General features: G+C 48.6%; 1 protein-coding gene and 1 long non-coding RNA gene across 2 annotated transcripts; one reads left to right on the top strand and one right to left on the bottom strand.

The window, feature by feature from the left end:
- Positions 1–10,672: 10,672 nt before the first annotated feature.
- On the top strand, positions 10,673–25,520 carry LOC128078393 (high mobility group protein HMGI-C-like). Its single transcript, XM_052678564.1, has 6 exons — positions 10,673–11,082; positions 17,011–17,222; positions 17,719–17,805; positions 18,223–18,270; positions 20,812–20,899; positions 22,860–25,520. Exons 2-6 carry the CDS (start codon positions 17,133–17,135, stop codon positions 22,943–22,945), a joined length of 399 nt encoding a protein of 132 aa, XP_052534524.1. The 5' UTR covers positions 10,673–11,082; positions 17,011–17,132; the 3' UTR covers positions 22,946–25,520.
- Positions 13,486–16,980, bottom strand: LOC128078399 (uncharacterized). Its single transcript, XR_008205639.1, has 3 exons — positions 16,853–16,980; positions 15,023–15,133; positions 13,486–14,660 (listed from the first exon to the last, which is right to left on the bottom strand). It is a non-coding gene; the product is annotated as an uncharacterized LOC128078399 (long non-coding RNA).
- Positions 25,521–25,581: the final 61 nt, after the last annotated feature.

The raw sequence follows: 25,581 nt of genomic DNA, 5'->3' as shown, positions 1-25,581 counted from the left end.
GCCAGCAGGGCACTGCCCAACACCAGAACGGCATCATTTCAACAATGTATGGCAACTGGTCTGTGGGCACTTAGAGCTTACATGTATCCTTGTGCTTCATGCCTTGACCTTTGCATTCTCTGTGGGATAGCATGCTTCAGGCCTGGATGACGGACTAAAGACTCCGTTCTCTGCTTTGGATGAGGTTATATTTAAAAATAGATGTTTTAAGATATATATATATTTTTTTTTTAATTTTTTTTTTTTTTTCCCCCAGGATCATTCTTTTTTTTCCCCTTCCTTTTTCATCTTTTGGCACACATGAATTCTGAATTCTACCTTGATTGAAATGGAATCCAGGTAACAACATTCAAAGCCTCTGTCTCACCCCTAGCCATGGAAATCCCCCACCAGCCCAGCACCAGGTTGCTGATACTTTATTTCCATCTTGTAATGCTGTTACCATATTCGATCTGGCTATTAAAGTACCAAGGTGGAAGACTAAAAAACACCTGCCTCTGCATTATCTGCCTGCGACCTGCTACTGCTGGACGCTGCGCCTGGTTATCTGCGATGTCCAGGGCTGATTTCTGGGCAGAAAATGACTGATTTGGTTGAAGAGGGAAAAGAGGTCCAGCCTGCTCAGCATAGTGGGCAGCTGGCACTGAGATAAAGAAGCAAAATCCGGGGCATCTGAAGTCCTTGGAAAGGGGGAACTTGAAAGGTGGGAAAACAGAACTAGGTGGAATAAGGGGCTATGTGTGAAATGTGTGTGTCAGGATGGGAGCTGAACTGGGACATTCCTTTAGGAGTGTGAAGAATTCCCAGAGCCTCTGGTGTGAAAAAGGTAAAGGAAGGTTTGCAGAGAATCCTTAAAATACCAGGAAGGAGGACAGGGCTGGGACACCAAGTACAGGTGAAATACAGCCTGGGTTCTGAGGTGTGAGGTTGTATGCAGTGCGTCTGTCTGCAGGGGCTCAGCAGCAGTGTGTGCCTTTCCCTGCAACCAGGAGACTCATCCTGGAGCCCTTGGGCTGTGAAACAGGGACTCGGACCTCTGACAGCATCGTGCTCCCGGGGACCAGAAGGTCTGGGCTGCACTTTGCTTTTTGCCTTTCATGTACTGGCAGGAGAGCCCGCTGTCAGGAGTGGAGTGCAGCACAGGGGAGACTTCTGTTTTACCTTTTTGCTTCCTGTTTGTGAAATGCCTGCACGAAAGTGACCACCTTGCACCTCCAGACTGTAGGGCAAGCTGTGCTGCTAGGATCAATGGCTGGGGGTGACAGAGGGATGAGGAAGGCCAGCAGAGCTTGGTCAGCATAACTCCTGTCCCAGCCTTCCTGGTCTGTAGGTGGACAAGGTCTTTGATACATGTTTCTGCAGTGAAATGACAACTCCTCTTTCAGCTCTTTGTAGTGTAAAGCCTTCACAATTGCTGTTACCTTCCTTTTCTGCCTGTCTCTGAGTGTGATCATCTGTCCATTCATCTTAGCAGCCCAGTTTGGTGGTGAGAAAGACCACAGAGGGCTCTGCTCTCTAATGGGACAGCTGATGTGACCAGGCCAGACAGGTTAACCTGAAAGATGTGCATCTGTTCCAAGATAACTACCCGAGTGGCAGAATGCTTTGCTTGGTCAAATCAGTGCACTACAGAACTAGTTGAAAACAGCCCTTTCATGGCCCATGTGTAGCAGCTACTACTGCAAGATGGCTTTGGTATATATTAGTAGTGGGGAAATGTTGTTTAGCTTCACTGCTTCGGCTTCTTCTTCAGTACAGCATGTTTTGGGGAGGCCCACTCCCGCACACAGGGTGTGAGAGGGAAGATGTGTGTAGGAAGACGTGCATGTGGCTCTATAACCAGCTCTCCTTTTGTTCCAATGTCTTTCTCCTGGCTGCTTTGCGAGCATGTTGATAGCTTCTTCTTGCTCCCCTACTCTGTCACAGAACATAAAATCTTGGCAAAACAGAATTGTGATTTGGATCTGGAATTGAACATTTGAGCAGTCTTGAATGCTAATGAATTGCCAGGACTGGAAGGTTTCACCTGAGGTCTGAGGAACTCAAGGATGAAATAGCTGAATTGCCAAAGGCAGTGTGTAACATTTCTCTTAAAAATTTTCTGGCACCTGAAGCATGGAGGGTGGGTAAATACAACATCAATCTTTAAAAAATGGTTTGGGGAGGACCTCAGAAACTGAAGGCTTGGCACAAATAGTATATAAACTAGTGAAAGACATAATAGGGAAAACCATAAACAAAGGGATAAATACAAACAGTCTGGGAATAATCAGCATGATTTCCGCAGGTACTAGAGGTTTGGCTTGCAAGCCTCTCATTTCTGAATATGTAGGTATGAGTGATACTGGATTTCTATAAGAATTCTGGCAAACAAAATTGGGAAGCTGAGCAGGCACTGTCTAGGAGAGAAGATTCTAAGCCGTGTAAATGACTGGCAAAGAGATTGGAAGCAGAGAGTAGGAGAAAATGGGAGAAATGTTCTGTGAGAGGAAGGATGTTGCTAGGGCAGGTGCACAGGACTGTGCTGGAGCCTGTGCTGCAGAACGTATTCAGAAGTGAGCAGCGAGCTTCAAACTTTGCTGATAAACTTAAGTTATTCAGGACTGCAAAGACAATGGTCAGCAGTGAACTGCTGTTGGAAAGCTTTGAGATGGAATGAATGGGCAGTAAAATGGCAGATGGAATTTCATGTAAATAACCAAAGTGAGGCATGCAGAGAAGACGTCCTTGCTGTGCACATAAAGGGCTCTGAGTTCCTAGAGTGGTTTCTGTGCAGAATTAAAAAAGAAGTCACCTTCAGCTTGGAACAGATAGGCATGAGAAGGACTATAGTAAGGATGGAGGAGCAGGATTAGGGGCTGTCTGTCCACTGTTTCTCCCAATGCAAAACCAAGACTTTTCCCAAGAAAACCTCAGCCTGAACTAACTAACCTGAATGTGCTTCTCTTGTGTTCTAGAGTGACTCTTCTCGGATGTGACAGAATTGCCTGGAATTCTGGAATTCCAGAGGAATCTTGCTCTCCTACCCAAGTTTCTTACCAGAAAACGGTAGGCAAATCTCTGCAGGCAAAATCCTCTGTGGTAATTGTTGGAGTCATTGTTCTGGCTCAGCCTCCAAACAGAGGTTTGGCTGAGGAGAGAGCTTCTTCACCCAGATGAATCGCTGTCACTGGTATTTGTACTGTACATGCATGATGATCTTTTTTATCTCTGTAGGCATCTGCGGTTCTTCTGCTTGGGTGGCTGGCAGATAGCCTAGCTCATCCGAACTGGCAGCTGCAGAGGTGGAGACTGATCCGAAATGGTTGGAAACTGATAGGACCCTTTCTGGAGGCCTCTCTGCCCTTACAGGTACTGTGTACTTTGCTGCCACATCTCACCATCACCTATAGACTCACCTTTATCATCCATCATCACAGCACAAGGCCCTTCATCAGAGATAGGTAAATGGGAGAGTGAAAAAGTGGAATAAGGAAGCGCCAGGACCCGGGGCTCAGAGCACTGGCTGCAGGTATTCAGCTGTTGTCTTTCTTACTGGAGGATAAATACAACCGAGTTGCTATCTGCAACCCCCCTGGAAGGAAACTATGGCTTAAGGAGCAGGGGAAAGGATTGGGGTGGGCAGTTTTCATCATGAGCAGGCAGGCTCCCACCTCTGGAAGCGCACAGCCCCAGCCAGAGGTCAAGTAGGCGGGCAGAGCAAGATTTTTTGCGCCACGTCAGGTTCATCTCTCATTCACATGCATCATCACAAATATCAGCTCTGACAGCTGCTCTCTGTGCAATGAGTGTGCAGTGCTTAGGTCATCAAGATCAAAGCCTGTGTTTGTCCCTGGACTTTCACCAATTAAGAAGAAAAAACAGCGCTTATCAGAAAAGCTTGTGCGAAGGACGCTTTTGCAGTGATCCCTGCCTTTCCATCACTCTCTGTTGCCCAGTGCTGTTTTCTGCAGCAGTCCTATCTGCATACCGTTCCCACCTTGAATAAACCCATGGGAAGTGCCTGGCGCTGAGGTGTTCTGGTGGGTGCACGTTTCCTTAGGGGGAGGACAGGGAGGAAAAAGCATTTGCTGGATATCAGAGTTCAGCTTCCGGAGTTGCAGAAGACAGCAGTGGCACGAAGCACCTCAAAAAGGTGAAGCCAGACAACTGAAAAGCAAGAGAGCAGCATGTAAAGAAGGTGGGAGGAGAGACAATAAAATAAAATTCTAAGAACAGATTTAGCAGCAATTTTTAAATCCAATTTTCCTAGCATATGATTTCTAACAGCTTGCAAGCAGCTAAATGCTTGTGCTGTTTGTGCAGGCGTTTGACCATCTCTGCTGGCTCCACGTTGCGTGTGTTTGCTACCACTGGTTTCCGAAATCCCTGTCTGCACGGATACGTTCCTAATGGGGAAGAAATGCGGCTGTGCCTCTGGGAAATGCATGGGGAGAGTGCCGCTGCGTGGTGGCACGGGGAATTCCGCTCACCCTTCTCTCGGAGGGCTCTGATAGATGGCAAAGCGCTGGGTGCGTCCCGGGGCTCGGGCTGGTGGGCACGGGGCTCCCAGCAGAAGGATGCACAGCCCTGCTTCCCGTTGTGACCAAGGAATTTGAGGATGGGATTCCAGATTGCCAAAAAAGTAGCAATTTAACAAACATCAAACAAAACGTCAAACATCCCACTGGTTTCACGGTTTTGTTGCTCTCTTTTCTTTTTTGTATTGTATATTTTACAGGAGCTGCTCCAAAGGTAATGCATCCTGTATTATTTTGCTGGTCCGTGATGTCAGAAGTGGATGGTGGTGGGATGGCAGTAGAGACTGAACCTTCTCTCCTGCATCCTGTGACGCGTCATTGCCGTGTGGGCAGTTTGGCATCTGACATGGAAGTACAGACGACACAAAGGTGGATCGTTGGATTCCTCCATGCAGAAAAAAAAACCAGCACCCATTGACAGTCATTGACACTTTCTGAGCACAGATGGAGATCAAACAGTGGATGTGAGCAGTGTGGGGTGCATGGTATGTTTTAGTGGGAAAAGCAACAGTGGGTCACCTCTATTTCTCAGTGCAGCATGCAGGCTTTTGTTCATCGCTGGCAAAAAAAGCATTGCTAATGTGATGACAGCATTTTGTAGCTGAGAATTTGCTCTTTCAAATAGTGTTATTGTGCTCCCTGTATTTATTGTACTTTTCATGGAAATAAATAGTAGGCATTACTTTCAGAATTACTTATGGTCCAAGACAGTTCCACTTCACTGCTTGCAGCCCAAGAAAAGCAAAAGGTTGGACACCCACGTATTGCAGCATCTCTTCGAAGTTAATGGGAGTATTCCTGATTTCTCCCCAGGATTTGGGTTGTTCCTTGTAGAGGAACAGCAGCATCACGTCACACACCCCCATTTTGCTGTCTTTTGCCTTTCTCTCTCTCTCCTGATCTTTTGAAAAAGGTAAAACAAAATGTGTTCATCTGTGGTGTGTGTTAACGTCCTGCCTTTCCTCAAGGGAGGATGAAACAAAGGACAAGAACAGAACACAAAAAATATGCTGTGTCCTGCAGTTCTCTCTCAACAGTCTGCTGCACACTGTCTCAGCCATGGACAACACAAGTTTCTCCTGCTCAGGGACTTAGAGCTGTGCTGTTCTGCATCTTTTCTGACAGTGATGGGGCTCCACTGTCATCACCCCCCAAATACAGAATGCATTCTGCACCCAACAGTCCTTGTACTGAGAGTAAAGCCTTCTTACTCCCCGGCCCTGGCATCCTTCATCACTTGGTCATTGGTGTTAGCTGGTAGCTCTCACTTCTATGATTGCTTTTCAGTGCCTTTTAGCTCTAGGTCCTTACATGTTACACCTGTGGCTCGCAATTTTCCTTTGGTTCTGCTCTGGAGAAGGGAACACTTCCTTCTGATGCTCAGTTGTTTGTTATAAGATTAAATGGGCAAAACACAACAGAAAGCACCTTGCTGGGAGCATAGCCTGGGAGCATAGCCTGTGGGCTGTACCCTTGCAATGCAGCCCTGCAGCTAATCCATCAGTATGCTGCCTGATTCTTCACAGACATCTTTCCAAAACTGCTCAATTTCATGAGTTCTTCAGCCTGATCATAAGAGCGTTGGTGGCCTTCAGAAGGATATGTGAGTTTCCCCCTGCAACTTTTTTTCCCCCACTCTTTTAAGACCTAGCAGGGTTCCAGTAAACGTCTTGAAGCTTCATGCAGGTTCTGTGCTGCAGAGTCGAAGAAGGGAGCACAGTGCTTATTGCCTCTATTGCTCCTTTAGCTGCATCTGGGCACAAGTGAGCGCAGTCCAGCCTTTCTCCCTGAGATCTAGTCCTCCTTCACACTCAGCTCTCTGTGTTCTGCTGTCAGCTGCTGGAAGGCTGATTTTGTCTTTCAGAGCTCTGTCAGGGCCATCTGTAGGCTGCCCATCATAAGGTCTCCAGAGGGCTGCCTTGAGCAAGGTGGGCACAATTCTATTTCCAGCAGCGCCTCACCTGCCTGCAGCAGAGCTGCTCCCACTCCACTTCTCATTCTCACTTCGCATTTCCAGGCCTCTGGTTTTTGGAGACTTTCCAGCAAGTCCACAACTTTCTCAAAGTGAGATTTTGCAACCCTGTGTCATCAGGAGAGTTGGAAATGCTGTTGAGCATAATGTAAAAGAATTAAGAAATACAGTATTATGGAGCCCTCTATTACAGTGATAAAATAGAGCATAGCAAGTTTATTCCTTATCGTGTGGAAATCACACCTCAGCCTAATCTCCAGTTAAAATATTCATTAATACAGCCTGAATGATAAATATATGTAATTACTGTGGCACTAGTTTTCATTACAATTATGAGAAGCAGGCTTGTGCACATGAGAGGTTCTGACAAGATCAGGATAGTGGCGAATAGGGCCCTTTATTTACACCTGTCTAACAGAAAGGGATTATACACAAATGAATCTATTGGTATTAGCCTGCATGTATCGTGCTATACCGTAGTGACCGCCTGGTTTCTGGAAGAGAGAAGATAAGGGATAGGAAGGCAGGCAGAGGCTTGCACTGCACTACGGTAAAATCAGACTGTCTCCTAGAAGAAGCTGGTATCTATCTCGCAGACACACGGCAGCCCTGCTCTAGGGCAAGTGTCAGTGCAAACACACAAATCTGTTTTGGGACAGAAATGGGACTCAAGAATAGAATCGTTGCTAATTTGGCTTTCTTTCATCTCTAAGGAGAAGGAATTCAGAGATTCCTGTACATGAGGCTGCTACTATTCTTCTGCTGATTGGCTCAGCTCACACTTGTTCCTCCTTCATGAGATTGTGTCAAGAGGAATTTCCTCAGGAGATGCAGTCATGAGCAGCCTTAGCCCTGGCCAGATCCTGCCCTTCTCTGTAGCAGCTCCTCCATGGGGCTGAGAGCAGAAGCAGTGAGGACAATATTCCAGCTGGATGACCAGGATGCAGGTGTCAGTTTTAGCACAGCTCTTTTGTATGCTGCAAAGAGAGCTCAAATGAACATATTGGGAAGGATGGAGAGTTGAGTGGGAAGGAGCCTTATGAGCTTCAACAAGGGCAACACGGAGTCCTACAACTGGGGAGAAATAACTGCATGCATCAGTGCAGTCAGGGGCTGAGCTGCTGCAGGGGAGCTGCACAGAGAAGGACCTGGGGGTCCTGGTGGGCTGCAGGTTGGCCATGAGCCAGCAGTGCACCCAGGAGGCCAGGAAGGGCAGTGGTATCCTGGGGTGCACTGCAAAGAGGGTGGCCAGCAGGGCGAGGGAGCAGATCCTCCTCTCTGCTGTGCCCTGGTGAAGCCACAGCTGGAGTGCTGCATCCAGTTCTGGGCTCCTCAGTGCACAAAAGACAGGGAACTGCTGGAGAGTCCAGCAGAGTGACAGTGATGGTTAAGGGCCTGGAGCAACTCCCTTACAAAGAAAGGCTGGGTGACCTGGGGTCAGCCTGGAGAAGAGGAGGCTGAGAGGGGGTCTTATGAATATCAAAAGGGCAGGAATCAAGTGGATGGGTCAGGCTCTTTTCAGTGCTGCCTGGTGATGAAGAAGTCTTTACTGAGATGGTGACAGAGCACTGGAAGAAGCTGCCCCAGGGAGGTGGTAGAGTCTCTGGAGATATTCAAAACCCACCTGCATGCTTTCCTGTGCAACCTACTGAAGGAACCTGCCCTGGTGGTGGGTTGGATTGGAGGATGCAACTACCCCATATCACGTGGCAGCAATGGACTCACCTCTTAAGTGCATTTGTAGATCAGTTAAATGGCAGGATAAGGATTGCTAGTATGAAGTCCAGGCTGAAACAGGCAGTTCTACCTTCTGTAAAAGGATTGCGTGGTGTAATAAGGAACTGGTCAGCAAGGGAGGAAAGAATTGTTAAGTCGATGGAAGGGACAGCTTGTGAAATGGATAGGAATGCTGTAAAAAAATGCTCTTGTTGCTTAAAGGGCCTGTATGATCCTTAGCTGTTAAACCACAGGAGTGACACAGAGGAATTAATTTTACCTGTGGTTTAACGGAGGTCAAAGCAGCTTCTGAAGCAGGGCAAGCCGTTTTGGTGGCCCTCTTCTTAAAAGGTACTGATGTTGAAAACTGAGGAAAGAGACACAGAAATTATTAAAAAACAAAACAAAACAAAACAAACAAAAAAAAAAAAAACAAAAAAACAAACCTTTGCAGTGTGAGGCTCAAGAAGCTCAATCGGCTTAATTTAATTATTTTTATTTTTATTTGAAGAATAGTGTGAGTGGCCTTGATAACAATGTAGAAGTATCACCGAGCAGGGGAGGCGGGGAGCAGGTAGGCTGGGTGCTTATCTGAGGGAAGGATGATAAGAGCTGGCGCCCGCAGTCTGAAAGCACGGGAATCAAACTGTAAATTAAGCATCCTATTAAAGGGATTAATGCTGGAACACGTGTCCAGGGGTGGTGGCACATTCCCCTTCCTATGATGTCCTTAGATCGAGGACATGTCGTTTTCTGGGAGAGGTGCTTCAGTCCAATATAAAAGATCTGTGCTCTGGCCAAGGGTAACGATGGGATGGCAGTGGTTATCATCTGTTAGATGCCCAATAAGGACTAGACTGGGCTGCATGTGCCAATTTGTTTATCTGACATTTCCTAACTAGAAGTTTAATCTCTACAACACCAATAATGCTCTTTAGCACTGATAAAATTGAAAGGACAGCAGGCTCTGTGTTACTGCTGCAGAACGGAGTTTGATTTCTGCTTGTCATGTGCAGGTTCCTCCATTTCATGCAAAGGCAAGCAGCTGGGGTTCTGACCCAGCCACGATGCCTGCTCGTACAGCACACATGCAGCTCTGCCTTTGGGAAGGTTTTTAAAATAGCAGTAAATAATGCTAAAATAATACTAAATGTTTTGTAAGAAAAGAGAAAAGTCTGCATATCTGAGTAACAGTACGGTAGGGTATATGCAGTGTGGTATTTGGTAGATGAGCTGCACAGAAGTGAGGCTTTGGATTAAGAGAAAATCATTTCCAGGTTCTCATATCCATCCGCTCCATTGCAGTTTTTGGATTACATGTTGCAGTGGCTCTTCCCAACATCAGTGCAGCTGTTGCTTTATTAGGAGCTCTGACAGAGCCGCTTTGCCTAAGATGCACAGAGAGAAACTCTTCTTCCAAACCAAGCGCTGCCTACCTATGAGCAAGGCACTGCCTGCTGTGTGTGCCATCCCCCCCGAGGTGAGGGACTTCCCTGCTGCCACGTCAGATTTGTGTGGCAGCTTGGGATCCTGCACACTGCCTGAGCTCTGTGTGCATCCTTAGCCATGCAGGCGAGCATTCCTGTGCTAATAAGGTCACGAGTAATATTCTGCAGTGGCTCAGGTTCCTTTGGTGATGCTGTTGGAAGTTGCTCAGGAACTCAACTCGATTTTTTGTGTGGGTGGCTCTAAGAAACATTACTGTTTGGGTTATTTAGTTGTGCTGTCTGTATAAGCAACTTACTGCTGGACAGTCTTGGGCTCTCATAGAATCACAGAATTGCAGGAGTTGGAAGGGACCTGAAGAGATCACTGAGTCCAACCCCTGCTAAAGCAGTTCCCTACAATTGGTCACACAGCTCAGTGTCCAGATGAGTCTTGAATACCTCCACAGAAGGAGACTCCACCACCCCTCTGTGTAGCCTGTGCCAGTGCTCCACCACTCTGAGTGTAAAGAAGCTCTTCTACACGTTAGAACAGAACTTCCTATGTTCAAGTTTTAGGCTATTGCTCCTTGTCCTATCACTGCACACCACTGAGAAGAGCCTGGCCTCATCCATTTGCCTCCCAGCTCCCTTCAGATATTTACAGACATCATCAGATCCCCTATCTCCCACGAACACTTTAGAGACTGCAGTTCCCAACTGCCTGCTTTTGCTAATGGTGATGTGCTGAGGACCCCATGTGTGTCTGACAGATACCAAGGTGGTCACCAGTACCTGAGGGAGTTTTCTCAGCTCTGAGGGTTGTTCACATCATGAATGTAGAGTGCCTAAATCAGAGCAATGCGACATCTCCTTTCTCAAGGTGTGTAATCTCAGCTGAAAAGTCAGCTTCCCGTCTTCATCTGTGACTTACCAGCAGTGCTCCAAAGGCATTTGGCGCTTGCATTAACGACTTTGTCGTCACAAGCCTTCCCGAGCCGCCACCTGGTTGGGTTTTCTCTTTGCTTTTTCAGGGTCAGCATGATTCCCGCACGCCTCCGTAAAGAGGGAAACTTGTGAAACGACGTGTCCCCTTCACCCCTGTCACAGCCGGCAGCAGGTCCTGCTTTCAGGGAGGGCAGCGCTGGGCGGCCGGCTGTTGGTGGTCGGGCTGCGGGTTTCTGCTCTGTCGCTGCCGGTGCGCTGTGATTCCCGGCAGCCGGGCCAGCGCGGTTTCGCCCTCTGCCAGTGCTCAGGGCTGCCATCAGAAGGGCAGTGCCGGCAGTGCTCACACTGCTTTCCATAGCACACACGGAGCGCTCGGCTCGCTGCGGGACTCCAGGAATGAGCGCGCACAGAGGATCCGTGTAGCTGCTCCTGCCTGCGCGCAGGGTGCCGGCTTTGGGCTCTGCCCCCTGCCCGCGCTCTGGTGCTGCCAACTCTTTTCCAGGTAACCTCTCCCTTTCCTACCGCCTGCTCTGCAGGACTTGTCCGCAAGGCGCTGGGGTTCGGAATCAACCTCTTGGTAACAGAGTCTGTGAGCGAGTAGGGCCCAGGATTCGGGCTGCCCGGTGCCAGGCAGGAGGCACAGGGCCGTTTCCTGGAGCTGTGCACGCTGTCGTGTTCTGTGGGTGCCTGTGGCTGGACTGACCATGATGGTAACTGCAGGTGAGTGAGGCATGATGCCTTCTCAAATAAGAGAGGACTTGATTTTGTTTCAGTAGGCACAGATTTCTCTTTATTCTCTTATTCCCCCCTCAGATACCGTCTTTTTCTCCACTGTTTGTATTTCTTTTTGGCAGTGGTGCCTGGACAAGGTCACCAAGAGGCAGGAAAGCCCTTCAGTGCACATCCAGGGCTCCACACAAATTGTTTAGGGCAGAATCTTTTCGTGTTCCTGATGTGTAGTGGTGGGATGTCTACAGGTTGAACTGTAGCAGAGGCATTAAATGCTACCGTGTGGCTTGATTTTTGAAGGAGGATCTGAGACCCTGGGCTTGGCCTCAACACTTGAGGTCCTGATGTTGGTGCACATTCCTTGGATGGAGATGTGAGCTGAGCCCTGAGTTGGGGAGAGGTGCTGTGGGGCTCAGGGCAGAGTGGTGTGCAGCCCTGCCCTGCACTCAGCAGTGCCCTGTGCCTGGGGCAGGAGCTCCAGCTTGGCCCCAGTGGGGCATGTCCTGGTGCTCAGCAGCATGGGGCTGCCTGGCAGCCCACCGGGAGTGTCCTGTGTTGGCCAGTGTGAATGGGACCATGGTGCAGCATCATGGTCCACATCATTGCCTGAAACTGTCACCAGCGGCTCTTCTCCTCGGTAGCTCCGACTCTGTCTCGTAGTGGACAGGAACTCACAGGATGAGGACCTGGCCCAGCTGGCTGAACATGCTCTCTCCTGCCCTGCTCAGGTTCTTCCCCTCGGCCTCAGCACACTGAGCACTTGGGAGCTACACACCATTTTGTGGATGGGGAACTGAAACGCATGCAGGCACTTTCATTTGGGTTATGCAGAGTTCCAAAATGAAGTCGGAAATGTGACTGCAGGCAGAAATGCACAAGTTCCTGTTCATGCCTTGAGCTGGTCTCTAGCAGTGATTGAAGCATGGAAATCTGTACAGATCCTCTATCTGTAGTCCTCTGTAAGCTTACATGCTTTGTTTTCTGAGCTGGCTGTTCTACTAGCAGGGATGTACTGGAGGTTGAGTTGCTAATTGAACTGCATTGAAAGTTCTTCCTATTAACATACACAGGCACCAAATTTTTTAATTTTTTTTCCCTTGCTAAATGTTCTTCAGCCTATGCTTTTCAGATAGTTGAGTCAGGCTGTTCTTATAGACCTGTAAGAATCTTATCATATTCACAAGAGTTGAGCTCAGGTTGGAAAAGCCATAAATGACAGCCAACATGCTCAGGAGAAATGATCACCTGCACAGAACCAGCCTCACAAGATGGAGGAGATCTGACCCACGTGTTTAAATATATCTGGTAGAGTGGGCTCCAAATGGAGGAGAGAAATACTGCTGCTGAATGGCTGTGGTGCAAAAATGAATGATGCTAAATTGGCCTTGAGAGCATAAGACCAAAGAAGATGTAGACCAGCCGCCCAAAGCTGTGAGGGAAAGCATCTAGAGATGTTATTTATGCCTGCAATGTGATTTATAAGGCTATGACAGTTAACCTGCTTTTGACACAAGCTTGATTTAGCGGCCAGAACTTCCTCATTTTCACAGAAGAGTCTGCCAGATAAGGAAGGGGTGCCTGCCAGAAGGCCACTGCCACTGCTCCTCCCCAGGGAGGTGCTGCAGTGTGCTGCCCTGCTTCTCGGATAGAGAACTCCATGGGGCACCGTGACAAGCTGCAGGACTTCTTGCCCCGGGTGAGCTCTGAAAAGATGTGAGCATTTGATTTCTCGAAAGGTGAAAGTGATTTCTTGTAACACGTGTGCAGATCGTTCCTGCGATCTCTGAGATGAAGGTTTCTTTCTGCCCTGATTTCTTAATTCCCTTCTGTAGATGCCTTTTCTCCTCTGTCTGATGCAGGGTGTGGACCACATCTTCCCACCTCTTGCAGGGAGGACTGAGAGGGACAACGTTTGCAACTGTGAAGCCCGCTGGCTTTGTTTTGTCACACATGACAGCAGTGGAAGTTGTGCTTCGCAGGTATTTTTTCCTGTTATTTCAGAGACAGCAGCAGTGCTAAGGCTATAATGAGGGCTCTCCCATAATCATAAGCATAACTCCCATTCCTCTCGGAGAAAAACGTTGCATTTTGTACGTGGGTACTGCCCTAGGTCAGCTGGCAGTGCTTGCTGCGTATCACAGGTTGAGGCATAGTGCTAAACCCCCAGCACCCTGTGTCCTGCTGTACTTCTCCCAGAGACGTAACACAACATTTAGCCTCTCCGGGGAAGCAACAGGGATGGGTTCTGCTGTGTGATTTGCCTCTCCAAATCAGCACCCAGTTCCCAAGGCTCACTCTGAAGTCTATGGAAAGGGAAAAGCCCCTCGGGAACAGTACTCAGTGCCACGTATTGGTCTCCAGCTGCATCGCCGTCAGGAGGAGCTTTTCTGCCCTGAGAACTCTGGTGTGGGAGAGTTTCGTGGTGTGCCCTTCTACAGCTCATCTGTAAGGCGGATGGGAAGCGCTAGGCCATGCAGCTCTGCTGGGACTGCATCAGGGACACAAGATGCTTTGCTTCAGGTGAGGGCTCCACAGCAAAGGCCTGACTACTGCCAAAAACACAGTCACCCATTGGTGTCATTTTCAGAATGCGTGCACGGCTGAGATAAAGGTCACCTGGGCTCACAGTCCTGTGGGTGGGTTTTGCGGCCCTCCTGGATGTGCAGGAAGGAAGTCAGCACCACACTGGGATGCTCCCAGCAGTGAGCGCAGCGACCCTAGAAAGCATCTTTGGCTTTTGGTGTGCAGTGAGAGATGGTATTGATTTGTTTTTCTCTCTGGGAAGCTTTGTTACAAAGCCTGAAGTAGAACTGCCATGTCTGCTTTTGCTTTGTACCCTCCTCTCTGTTGAGTCTTGTAAGCCCTACAAAAGCTCAAAGGAGTGATGCTTGTATAGTTCTGCCAGCGCTTTCCTTTCAGACCAGGCTTCGAGAAGCGTGTGCCTTAGGTGGGTGATGGGAAGGATGCACAAAGACTCAGCTGTCTCCCAGCAGTCTGTGTGCTTGCATGCCCTCCTGGCTGCGGAGAGCCTGCCAGCTATGTGAGAGGCATTGCAGAGCGTGTCAGTCCGGCAAGATGTAGAAAATGATCATCTTGCAAGAAGCGGCTTTCTTTGCATCTGGGGAAAAATGACTTCTGTAAGCAGTGCTTGCTCCCACTTGATTATTGTCACGTAAGATCTTGATTTAATGCAGGTTTCAGCTACAGGAAGCTCACGAGAGAGGCTGTGTCAGTAAGAGCAATGGCTGTAGTGCCTGTCCCGACCGCATGCGTTTCTCAAGAATAGAGAATTAAGGCTGGAAGCTCTCCTGCTGCCTCTGCCAGAGGTAGTGTCAGGGTTCTGCACGTCCCCTGTGATGTGACCAAGCAGACAGCGCAGAAGAATAAATAACAAAAATGCTTAACTGTGCTGTGCTGATAGGAGGGCAGACTTTTATCACCCAGGCATAGGTACACGCATTGTCTTTGACAGTGCCCGCATACCCCATCATTCATCCCATCCCTTATGCTTTGGTGATACCTGGATAAATGGGGGGAAAAAGGTGCATATATTTCTCAAGGACGTGTTCATGTTTCCAGCATTACTTTTCCATGCTAACATTATGACCTGAATCCAAAGAGGCACCAACCTGCTTTCCAGAGACCGTGTTGTGAGGCAGAAGCCATGCTGCCAGAGCAGCTCACCTCCTGGCAGGGATCTGGCCCACACTTACCTGCTCTGGCAACACCCACTGCCTTCCTGCGGGCACAGGGGCAGGCTGGGGCTCACCAGGCATCAGACACCCTGCAGGGCCAGCGGAGGCACAGTTCTGGGCAGAAAATGCCTGGAAAGGGAAGAGTAAAAAAGCTGGACCGGAGGGCAGAATATTTGTTATCATCTCAATTAAGGCTCTCTTGTCATTGTAACATGAACATCTGATCAATCTACAAAGCTCTAGTAACAGTTTGTTAAAGCACAGCTTCTCTCTGAAAGAGACTGCCAATGCGTTTCATGTTTATCTCTCAGGGACTTGGTAGCAACCGTGTGTGGTTTGCAAGTACAAAGACATGTTTTTTTCCTAACCGCCTGCCCTCCAGATGCAGCCTGAGCCCTGAGCTGAGCTCTGTCTTTCCATCAGCCTCTGATCAGAGTTCTGATAGAAGCACTCAGTGTGCAGCAGCACCTGCAAGCTGGGCCACAGCAGCGCGTGCAGAGGACTGCCAGGGCGTTCAGTAGGTAGCTGGGAACTGGAACTAGCTCCTGCTCACAGCATCACTTTGAAAACGCCCACACTGTTCTACAAGGGGCTGCTGTGCCCTTACAGCCACGCTGCCATTATCACCTCAGGGGCAGCCTGCCGGGGAGACAGAGCCCTCAGCAACACTCAAGGCAAAAACCTGACAAAGCTGCTTAGGGATGCTGTTGTTATCTCTCACTGTTAAAGGAAGAAGGGAGAAACCACGCAGGTGAAGCAAACAGCTGTAGATGGGGAGTAGAAGAGCTTCTAAAGGAAAGTCAGACTGAATTTGCAACCCCTAGGTGAGAGGAGAAGGCAAGTGTTTTGTACAGGGCATATTTATACCTCTGCTTTCTTTAGCAAGCAGGGATGCTGCTTTCTCAGCAGCACAGTTACCAGCTTTTTATTTTGCAGTGAGGTTCACAGAGCAGAGAGGATTCATCCAGCATTACCAGCTCCTTCCTCCTCTCATGCAAGAAGAACAAAGTCCCAGGGGAGGACACGTGCCTTGTCCAAGCCCATCAGCAAGCTGGCAGCTGTACTCACCTTCTTGGCTGGGGTTTGCCTCATGTGCAAGGAAGAGAAATGACCCCACATCCCATGCTGTCCCAGCTGAGCTTTTGCTCATGTTTCCTTCCCTCTGACACCTGCTCTGGGTGTGAGGCCATGGAGGCCTGCAGTCAGCTTGCTGTCTTCCCAGCAGTAATACCAGAGGAGAAAACTCAAGAAGCAAGGAAAGTCAGTGGTTTCCTATGTTCTCTCAACAGCTTATGATCTTGGTTATTTCTGAGAACAAAGAAGTCAGTTCAAGGCTCATTCCAACCAAAGCAAGCACAAAAGGGAGAATGAGAACTGGTGATCCTGCTAATACAGAACTTGTATAAGACCAATTAGCACTCAGGATTGAAGCAAAATCCAGGCCTGGGTGACAAGCAGATAGTGAGCACAGAGGCTCAGTTCTCTGTGCTATGTCAGCTCGTCACTCCTGTGGCCCAAATGGTGACTATTGAACCAGAGACAGGGAACAAACTGGGGAGGCAGCTCCAGAGCCAAATTCACTTCTTGGACTGTTCGTACCCCAATACATTCTGGTGTAAGGTGCTCTGCTGTGGTATCTGATAATGCAGGAGCTCTAACTGAAGCTTTACTCTTGACTGTGGTGGTTATGACTTCCCTGCTGCCGCTCTGCCCCCCACCTGCTTCCTCCCCAGACCAAGGAAGCCTACAAAGAGGAAATTTCAGAGAGCTGAAGACATCTTTGCCAGCCTGGGTAAATCTGGCTAGCAAAGGAGAAGAGTAGATGCAGACACCAACACATTCACTCACCTGTAGCAATCACCTCCTTTAGCTAAAAATCCCAGAAAGCCAAGGAATGGGCTGTGTAAGAGAACAGTTCATTAACATTTATACAGCACACTTACGCTTCCAAATGTCTGCTGAGTCCCAGGCTCTCCCAGCTGTCACACCTGATTCTCTCTCTCCAGCCCTGCACGTAAAGGAGAATCTTTAACAAGATTGGGAAGAAAAGAGGAGACAATTTCTCTTTACTATTCTATGGGAAAACAATCTGTTGGATTATTGTCTGGAAACTGTGCAAAGTGCCAAGATGAGCAGTGAGAGCCTGGAGAACCCTGGTCCCTCCCCATTGACTGAAGGCCTGAAGAGAAAGAGGGGAAGACCAAAGAAACAGCCACAGGTGAGTGCATGTCACCTATAGAGTCTGCCTGAGGTGCCCAGCGTTAACCTGGTAGGATCTGTAGGCGGCCAAGAGCAAGGGAAGCCAAGGTTTTCTGTAGTAAATATTTAGGCTATTCAGGAAAGCAGCAGTGTGTGTGCCCTGGGGTGTCAGAGGTGTTCTGGTGTCCACACGGAAAGCTGCTCAGACGAGGGAGTGGAATGGGAGGAGCTGCTCAGGTCTCTGCTGCAGTCTGGAGACTTTCAGGTGTCACAGCCCTCTGTTTCTGCACTGGTAGTTGGTGCACAGGCTGCTCTGGCCCTGTTCCAGATGCTGTGGTCAGGATCCTAGCAACTCATCCATTTCACCAAGACAAAATGTACATGGTAGTGGTACGTGTAGTGGTAAGTACACAAAGTGTACATGTAGCGGTAAATGTGTTTCAGCATCAGGAAAAGCGGAGACAACCAGATAGGTTTGTCAGGTGTGACCCTGCTGAATTTTCTCTTTGTTGCAGGATGATGCTGTGGGCTCACTGCCAGAGAAAAAGCCACGAGGAAGGCCAAAAGGAAGCAAGAAAATGAGCACTGTAACTGGACAAATGGTAACAGCAAGTGGCTTGTGTGCTTTAGCAAGGGGAGGAGAGATGCTGGCTGTATGAGAGGGACAAGTGGGGAGGTTTCTCTCGACAGCCAGGGAAAGGCTGCCCCTATTTTGGTTTACCGTCAGCTGCTGCTGTTAGACCTACCAGTTCTGCGGCCTTTGTCCAAGCTGCCCCAGCCCTCCCGTGCTGCTGCTGCCTGTTCAGCACTTCCCTGCTTTTGTGCTGCATGGTTTCCATGTACGATCAGCGCGATTTGGTGGGCGCTTCCTCCCCAGCTGTCCTCCTCCAGCCTTGACTGCTTCTGCTGCTTGTCCTGCAAGATCATTGTGCAGAGTTCACTTTGTCCCAGTGAAGTGCATTAATGGTGGTGCCCAGCAGATGCAAGAGATGAAAATATATCTGTTGTTTTCAATGTAGGTAGAACCTCCTGCTGGGAAGAGGCCTCGAGGAAGGCCCCGCAAGTGGGTGAGTGCAGTTCTCAGTCCTTCTCCTCTCTTCCAGGCACAGAGCTTTGGGTGGTAGTGGGCGGTTCTGCTGTGTTTGTTCTTCTCAGTCTCTCTGCAGTGACACAGAGCTGAGCTGGCCTGGTGGCCTCACACGTGTGGGAAGCTCTGGGTGCCCTTGCAGTGCCCCAGCCCATGGCTCAGTTCCCATAGCAGGCTGGGAGAGCTGCTGTGCTCAGGACGTGTCAGTCCATCACAGCAGTTTCCCAGGGCACAGATTCCATTCTGAGGCACAGGGGCTGTCATCTCAGGAGTCCTGAAACACTGCAGTGATTGCTCAGCATGTCTGTTTGTTTCTAAACAAGAAACTTAGAATTGAAAAAAAATTTAAAAAAAAAAAAAAAGGGAAAAAAAAAAAAAAAAAGAATTAAAAATGGAAATGTAGTGACAAAACGGTGAGTGGGGCCAGCAGGAGGCTCTTCTCTGCAACCAGCAAAAGATTAGTGAGAATCGGTAGCTGGAAGATAAAGGCTTGAAAAAAAAACCTACGCTTATAATCAATAAGGATATTCAGTCCTGCAAACAAGTAATGGTGTGGGATCTCTCTTTGCAGGTGATTTATAAACCAAAACAAAACACAGACAAAGCCACACAAATCTCACAAACTTTATTTATTGCACAGTTGTTACCACAGAGAATTGCAGGCCAAAGCCACACTGTGCACTCACTGCAGCAATCCAGAGGTGTGCAGCTGGGAGCCATGCCTCTTCTTCCCCAGGTGCCGTGGATTGAAGGTATCACTTTAAAAATAAACAGAGGTGTTCCCTGAAGGCGTTGTGGTCTGAAACCTTCTCATGAATGAGAGGTTTGTCAGTGCTTGTGGAGTCCACTCACTGGAGTCCAAGCAGTCTCCAACACACCAGAAGTTATAAATTGCTTTACAGCAGAATTTCAGATTCCTGAGGCAAACAGGGGGATTTCAGGAAGCACAAAAGCTGACCATTAGAAGCTATTTTAACTTACAGCTCATGTGGGAGGAAATATCAGGAGAGGAGTGTTAGTGCTGAAAAGGAGCACTGATGAGAGCAGAGCAACACCAGGCAGTATGCATTCACTATGTAAAAGCCAGGGTAGAGGCTGGTATTTGGGTGGTTGCATGCAGACCAGCAGTCTGGGGCTGGTTTTGGTCCTTCCCAGGGACCAGGGAAAGTCAGGGCTTTACAGGTTGTTTGGGAGCAGCCCAAAGCCTGAAGGTTTAACCTTCACAATTGAAGCAGTGCAGTTCTGCTCTCAGCCTGGTAGGGAACAGAGCAAGCAACAGAGCTCTGCGGGAGGGATAAATTCAGTCCTCACTTCGGCTGTCACTGTGATGCAGGCTGAACTGTGGCAGGGAGGCTGCAGCCACGGAGCTCTGTTACTGGAGAGTTCTGGTAGGCAAAGAAGTGAAGTAAATGCTCCATCAGTCTGGGGAGGGGTTTCAGAGCCTGTTTGTAAAACACCTGCTGGTAGAGCTGCCTGGTGGTGGCAGTGAGGGACTGTGTGTGTTCCTGTGCTCCTTTTCAGAACCATAGGGTACTTAGGGTTGGAAGGGACCACCAGAGGTACACTTGTGCCAACCCCTGCTCAGAGTGGGTTTTGCAGAGCAGTGCTTGGGGTGCCCAGCCTGCAAGCACCCAGGGTGTGCTGAAGTCCTTCCCAGCACCTGACATCTCTTAAGGGTACCAGTGGGACAGGCAGCATCATTCCCTGCTGTTACAGACAGCAGTAGCTGCCATTCTGGGCTTAGGAGGGGCTGAATTCATAGAGCTGTGTGCCAGAGCTGTTACGTAAGGCGTTGCTGCACACAAAGACATGCAGAGCAGTCTGTCAAAAACCTTTGTCCTTTAATGCATGCCAATTTGAAGAAGATGAAACTTTTTCCACACCAACTCTTTTGTCGTAATGCTTCAGAATGTTTTGCTCTCACTTTGTTTAATGAAGCATTGTGATGCCTCAGTTTAAAATTCATTTAATACCAGAAGAGGTTTTTTTTTCAGGGTAAAGGGAACCAATACAGAAGAAGCGGAGCAGACCTTTGATTTTGAATTTTCAGAGGACAAAACACTTTGCATTTCAGGACAGGAAACTGTCCTGAAATATAAGAGGGGTTTTCCAGGCTGAAAAACCAGTTCTCCACACCGGGGAGGCTTTTCAAGGTCTCACATCAGACATGCAGTCTGCTCAGGACAGACTCAGGCACCATTCAGAGCCTGCTGTGATTGTATGAGGACACCACACACTGCTGCCTGCTCTCTTGTGCGTTAGAATCATAGAGACATAGAATGGCCTGGGTTGAAAAGGACCACAATGATCATCTAGTTCCAACCCCCCGCTACATGCAGGGTTGCTAACCATTAGGCTACAGGAAGGGATGTCAAGTGGGCACGCCTCCAGCCCTGCACAGCCTGGTGTAAATAGCACTGATTGAAAGCATCGTGCTCTGCATCTACTTTGCACATTTGCGATTTTGTCTCCCTGTACTGATGCCACATGGCCGTTTTCATTCTGGTGTATCTCCTCACAGCCTCAGCTGGTGACACAAGGAGCATCTCAGGAAGGCGGCCCTCAGGGAAGCGGTGACATGGACACAAACTCAGCGTCTGCCACGCAAGGTTAGAAATTAGACAACCTGGATCCTCCAGGGCTCAGTGTGGAATCGTGCTCCTAGCAAAGCACACGCGTGTCCCCACAGCCGCTCACTGGCTGCAATGCTTCTGCAGATCTGACCAACAGAGGAGTGTTTGGAAGGGCTCCAGAAACACAGGAGGGAAACACATTTCTGCCATCTGATTTGGTGGTGACTACTTGAGTAGAAGGGGAGGCAGAAAGCAGGGGACGGCCAAAGTCTCTATATGACTTCTTACTAAGATAAATTTATCTGCTGCTGCTGTGGTACAGCTGAGTGAAATCTTCAGGCTGTGTTAAGATAGCAGGCTCTCACTTTCTAGTGAAGGTCTTACCTTACCTAAAACTGTGAAGAGCCCTCAGCATTTGGGATGTGCTGGTGTTACAGATTTGTCCCAGTCTGTTTCTTGTAGTCGGATCTCTCCTTCCAAGCTGTGCTCTGTGACAGCACATGGGAGATGTTCACATATCAGCAGCACAGCAGTCATGACACTGGCGCGTTTCTAGGCAGGGCTATGCGCTGCTCTGAGATGAGGTGACAAATAACAGGTGTTACTGTCCTGGGAACACACAGATGCACCATCCAGAGCCCCAATTGCATTGCAGCCATGGGAAAGTACAAATTCAATGCAGCCCGTGCTGCTGAGAGCTGCCCTGAACTAAGGGCCAGCAAAACCTGCACACAGCTGAGCCCTACCTCCAGGGAGCATCACAGGAGGTGATTCATTACGTGCTTTCCCCTGAGTGGGAGGTGGCAGAGAGCCAGCAGCCCAGGAGGGGCAGATGTTGCCTTGCTTTGCCATGTGGTCAGCACAGCTGCTCCCTGTGCTCCTGCAGCACACCGTGTGAGAAGTGAGCCAACTGACACCAGGCGGGCAAACCAACCCCGGGTTCATACAAAGTCCCTGGAAATGCAGTGTGATAAAACTGAAGCAGTTGGCCTCAGCTGCTCAGTTCAGCTTCCTCTGGGGCTCCCACTCCCATATCGCTTCCTGCCACCCAGCTGTGCACTGACAGCAGCGGGGCTGTGGGCGGTGAGCTCACCCACAGCACCTTCCAATGCTTGGGCATGACCCAAATCCACAGCCTGTGTGAATGTTCCTTCTCCCTGCAGCCTGGGCAGCAGCGTGAGCATGCTTCCCTCCTTTGCACTGAGGTAGGACCAGATGTGATGAAGCAGCACCCCTGTGGTCTCTGTGGGTCTAGGCTTAACTTGCTTATCACTGCTCCTCATGCTGCCCTGAGATCTGCTACTAGGAGCCTGCAGCATGGTCTTCTGCTCTGGGCACAGACAGAGCTTCTAGCTACTGTGGGGTTGATCCGTTTGCTCTTTCCTTTCAGGTGCGGGGCTTTGAGTCCCCATGCTGTAGGAGGGCCCAGAGGAGCTGTGTGCCTCCTGGTCCTGCAGACTGGTCCTGCACAGCTCTCAGTGGGGAAAGGCATTTGTCCCAACTTTGTGTCTGCAGCATTAAAAAGAATTCCCAAAATAAACAATGGCCACGTCCCTGCCTTTCAGTCAGGCCTTTCTGGGGAGAATAAAGAAGCAGGAAGAGCTGAACGAGATATGTGCAAAACTTACAAGCCTGCCCTGGAGCAGCAAAGAAAGAAGAGCTGCTTTAGAGCTAGCCTTTTATTTTTCCCATGGCCTTTGCAGCTGAGAATCCAGCTCTGATTTTCCCATGTGTATTTGCATAGCAGAAGCCAGGGAACTCCACAAAGACTGTAGCTCAGAGGCTCTCAGTAGCCCCACTCAGGGGCACACTGCCAGGGGCTGCCATTCACGTCAGGCTTCAGCCTGAAGCCAGCACAGCAGCATGGAAATGCTGCTGAGAAGTAATTTGAGTGCTTAGGAACAGATCCTTACTGCCTTTTAACCTTGCTCTGGCTCTGCAATAGGGCATCTGAGCAGACCTCTAACTCTCTTTCTCCCATCATCTTTCCCTATAGGCATCACTGGAAAAGACGGTTTCAAGCCCAGCAAAGCTGCTGCTGTTCGGAGGTCTCTGAGCAGCATCGCCGCCGCAGCTCAGTAGTGTGCTGCCTGCTCACGTCCTGCTGGAGCCAGAGGACAGGAAAGCATGCAGCATTCTTACTGTCATATTTCAAATTGTTCTCTGCGATGATTTTGGCTGCGCTTTCCCCTCTGTTGTCTGCTGGCTTACCCCAAACATCCAAGCAGACTTAAGGGACAAAACAACAAATGATATCTCAGGGAGATGCCTTCCTCAGTTTGTAGTACGTTTTTTGAGGATACTGAACTTTTTTAACAGTGCTACAGTGACACAGTGCCTTGAGCTGCCACAGGTAGTGATAGTTCAATAGGGTGATGGTGTTGTCTCAGTTATATACACATATAGGAGAGGAAAACAATCTGCATAGCTGGCCATTGGATTCGCATCATACCACCTCTGGTACATGATGGTGTAGTCTAGGAATTAAATTTTGTTGATTTGCTCATAGGGACTGCGTCTGAAAGATAGAGTTCTCCCCTCACTATACCACAAAGGAGAAAACAACCAAAAAACAACTTGATGGCAATTCCAGCTTACCTACAGTTGTTGCTCCAGCAGTCAGCAACTTGGATGCTTTAGAGGAAAGCTCACACCCCAACACAAACCTCAGGGATTGATTCAGAAATATTTCTCCTGGTGCTAGCAGCTCAGGGCCATCTTCCATACCTCGCTGTTGCCTCATGGCACAGCCCCTGGATTTATAGCAATTTTCATGAACATGTTTACAAAGCTTAGTTACAGCCACTGGATTTCATCACTTCCAAGGAGTGTCTGTAGAGAACCAAAGTGACTCAATGGCTGCTGCTTTGCAGAGCTTCGGGTTACAACTGAAATTACCGTTGCACCTGCGTGCATAATGTGCTCTGTGGGGTCCTCTAGTGTTACAGCTGTGCAAACAAAAGCTGGCTGCTACCTCTCAGCCAGCAGCACTCACGTCAGCTCATGCTTCTAATGTCGAAGAGCATCTTGCTTACGTTCTGAGGAATGGGGATATTTCCCTTATCCCCTTGCAAACAGCAAAATCCTGACGGTATTTTCTATCTGGTGGATTCTCTGCCTGCCTATTAGAGGAATAAATTGGGTATTTCAATTATCTTTGACAGGATGTAAAATTGGCTAGCTCTACAGTGTTAAATATTTAAACAGAACATAATTGGCTTTAAATTTATGGCAGCTCATAGCAGAAACCCATGAAATGGCGGTATGTATTGAGCTCATTTATTATCCTTTCATCGTGTCTGTTTCCTTAGCAGGAATGTATTTAATACAAGAAAATACCTGCAGGCATAGGAGTTAAGAGGAAGGGCTAACTGGGGAGAGAGAATAGAAAAAAACACATTTTTTTTCCCTCTCGGTCACTTTGTCCAATCTGCCCCGTTCAGCAGCAACCAGGGGCCTGACCCGGTGACTGTGCTCTCAGGTTTGCCATAACAGTAGTTTCTTGTGTATGCAGTTTGGTGGTTTGGGCAGAAAACCCCATCAGAGAACTCTTTGTGCCTCCCCTGCTCCACAGCAGGGAAATCAGGGATCAGGTGCATCACAGGGGGCGACCTGAACTCCCAGGATGAGGCAGACTGCCTCCTGCTGCCTGCTCACATCAGCTGGGACAACATGTGTGAGTCTGTCCCTGCTGACTGCTCCTCTGAGTTCAGGGCAGGAAACTGGTCTTCAGTGGACATGAATTCATCTGCCGTTCATGTCTGCATTCAAAGGGCACTCCAGTGACCAAGATATCTTACCAACTTCTTTGCCTGATTGGTAATTGAGACAGATTTAGTATTTTTCTTTCAAGAGTGTACTGTGTACTTCATTGAGCCCTATTACCTGAGAGCAGTAACTGCAACCACGAGGGACTGAAATCTCAGCTTCTCTAAATGGATTTGGTTTGGCATCTGTACGTCTCGAGCTTTTCCTATGAAAACCAGGCAAACTTTCCATAGCTGGTGACGTGGTGCAGGGGTGGAATCTGCCTCAGCCAGATAGTAAATGCTCTGGGATCAGATCAGTAGCATTGCGTTGGGAATATAAGTACTCCTTCTCTTGGAAACAAAAAATACAGCATTTGCTACCTCTCAGCTGGGAAACCATGGGAGAAAACAGGAGCCTCTGAAAATGTAACTGCTTTAGAGCAAGCAGAATTCCATGCTCATTTGGGCTACTCTGCACATAGTCAAAATCCCAATCCATAACTTCAGCTTCCACTTTTATGCAGAGACTTGGAATGAAAGCCTACAAAAGGCAGGCAGAATTCCAGTCTTCTTCAGAGAAATAGGGTCTCACCCTGGATTTTCTTATTTGAAATAACCAACACTTTCTTTTTGCCATAGCTAATCACACGGTCAGTGCAGCCAAATCCAGCCGAATCCTACCTCTAAGTAAATGCCTTTCCAGTGTTTCTAAGCTTGGACAGTTTGGGTCTGAATCATAAACAGGTCACTGCAGTTGGATTAGAATAGAGTAGATGAGAGATCTGTTATCCAGCAAAGCTTTAAGATTCTCATAAATGGTTCCAGTTTGGACATAGGCATAAAAAGAGTTGGCAATTTGCAAATGAACCTTGGAGTTTATTTTTAATAAAGGTATAAAACTTCTAGTACTTCAGGCATCTGCTCTGCCTCTTCTGTGTTTAACAGCCTCAGCACACGCTCACATCACTA

This window comes from Tympanuchus pallidicinctus, unplaced genomic scaffold, assembly GCF_026119805.1.
Source record: "Tympanuchus pallidicinctus isolate F22 unplaced genomic scaffold, pur_lepc_1.0 scaffold17, whole genome shotgun sequence".
Taxonomy (NCBI): Eukaryota; Metazoa; Chordata; class Aves; order Galliformes; family Phasianidae; genus Tympanuchus; species Tympanuchus pallidicinctus.
The sequence above is the reverse complement of the archived record's forward strand: the minus strand, read 5'-3'. Positions and strand labels throughout refer to the sequence as shown.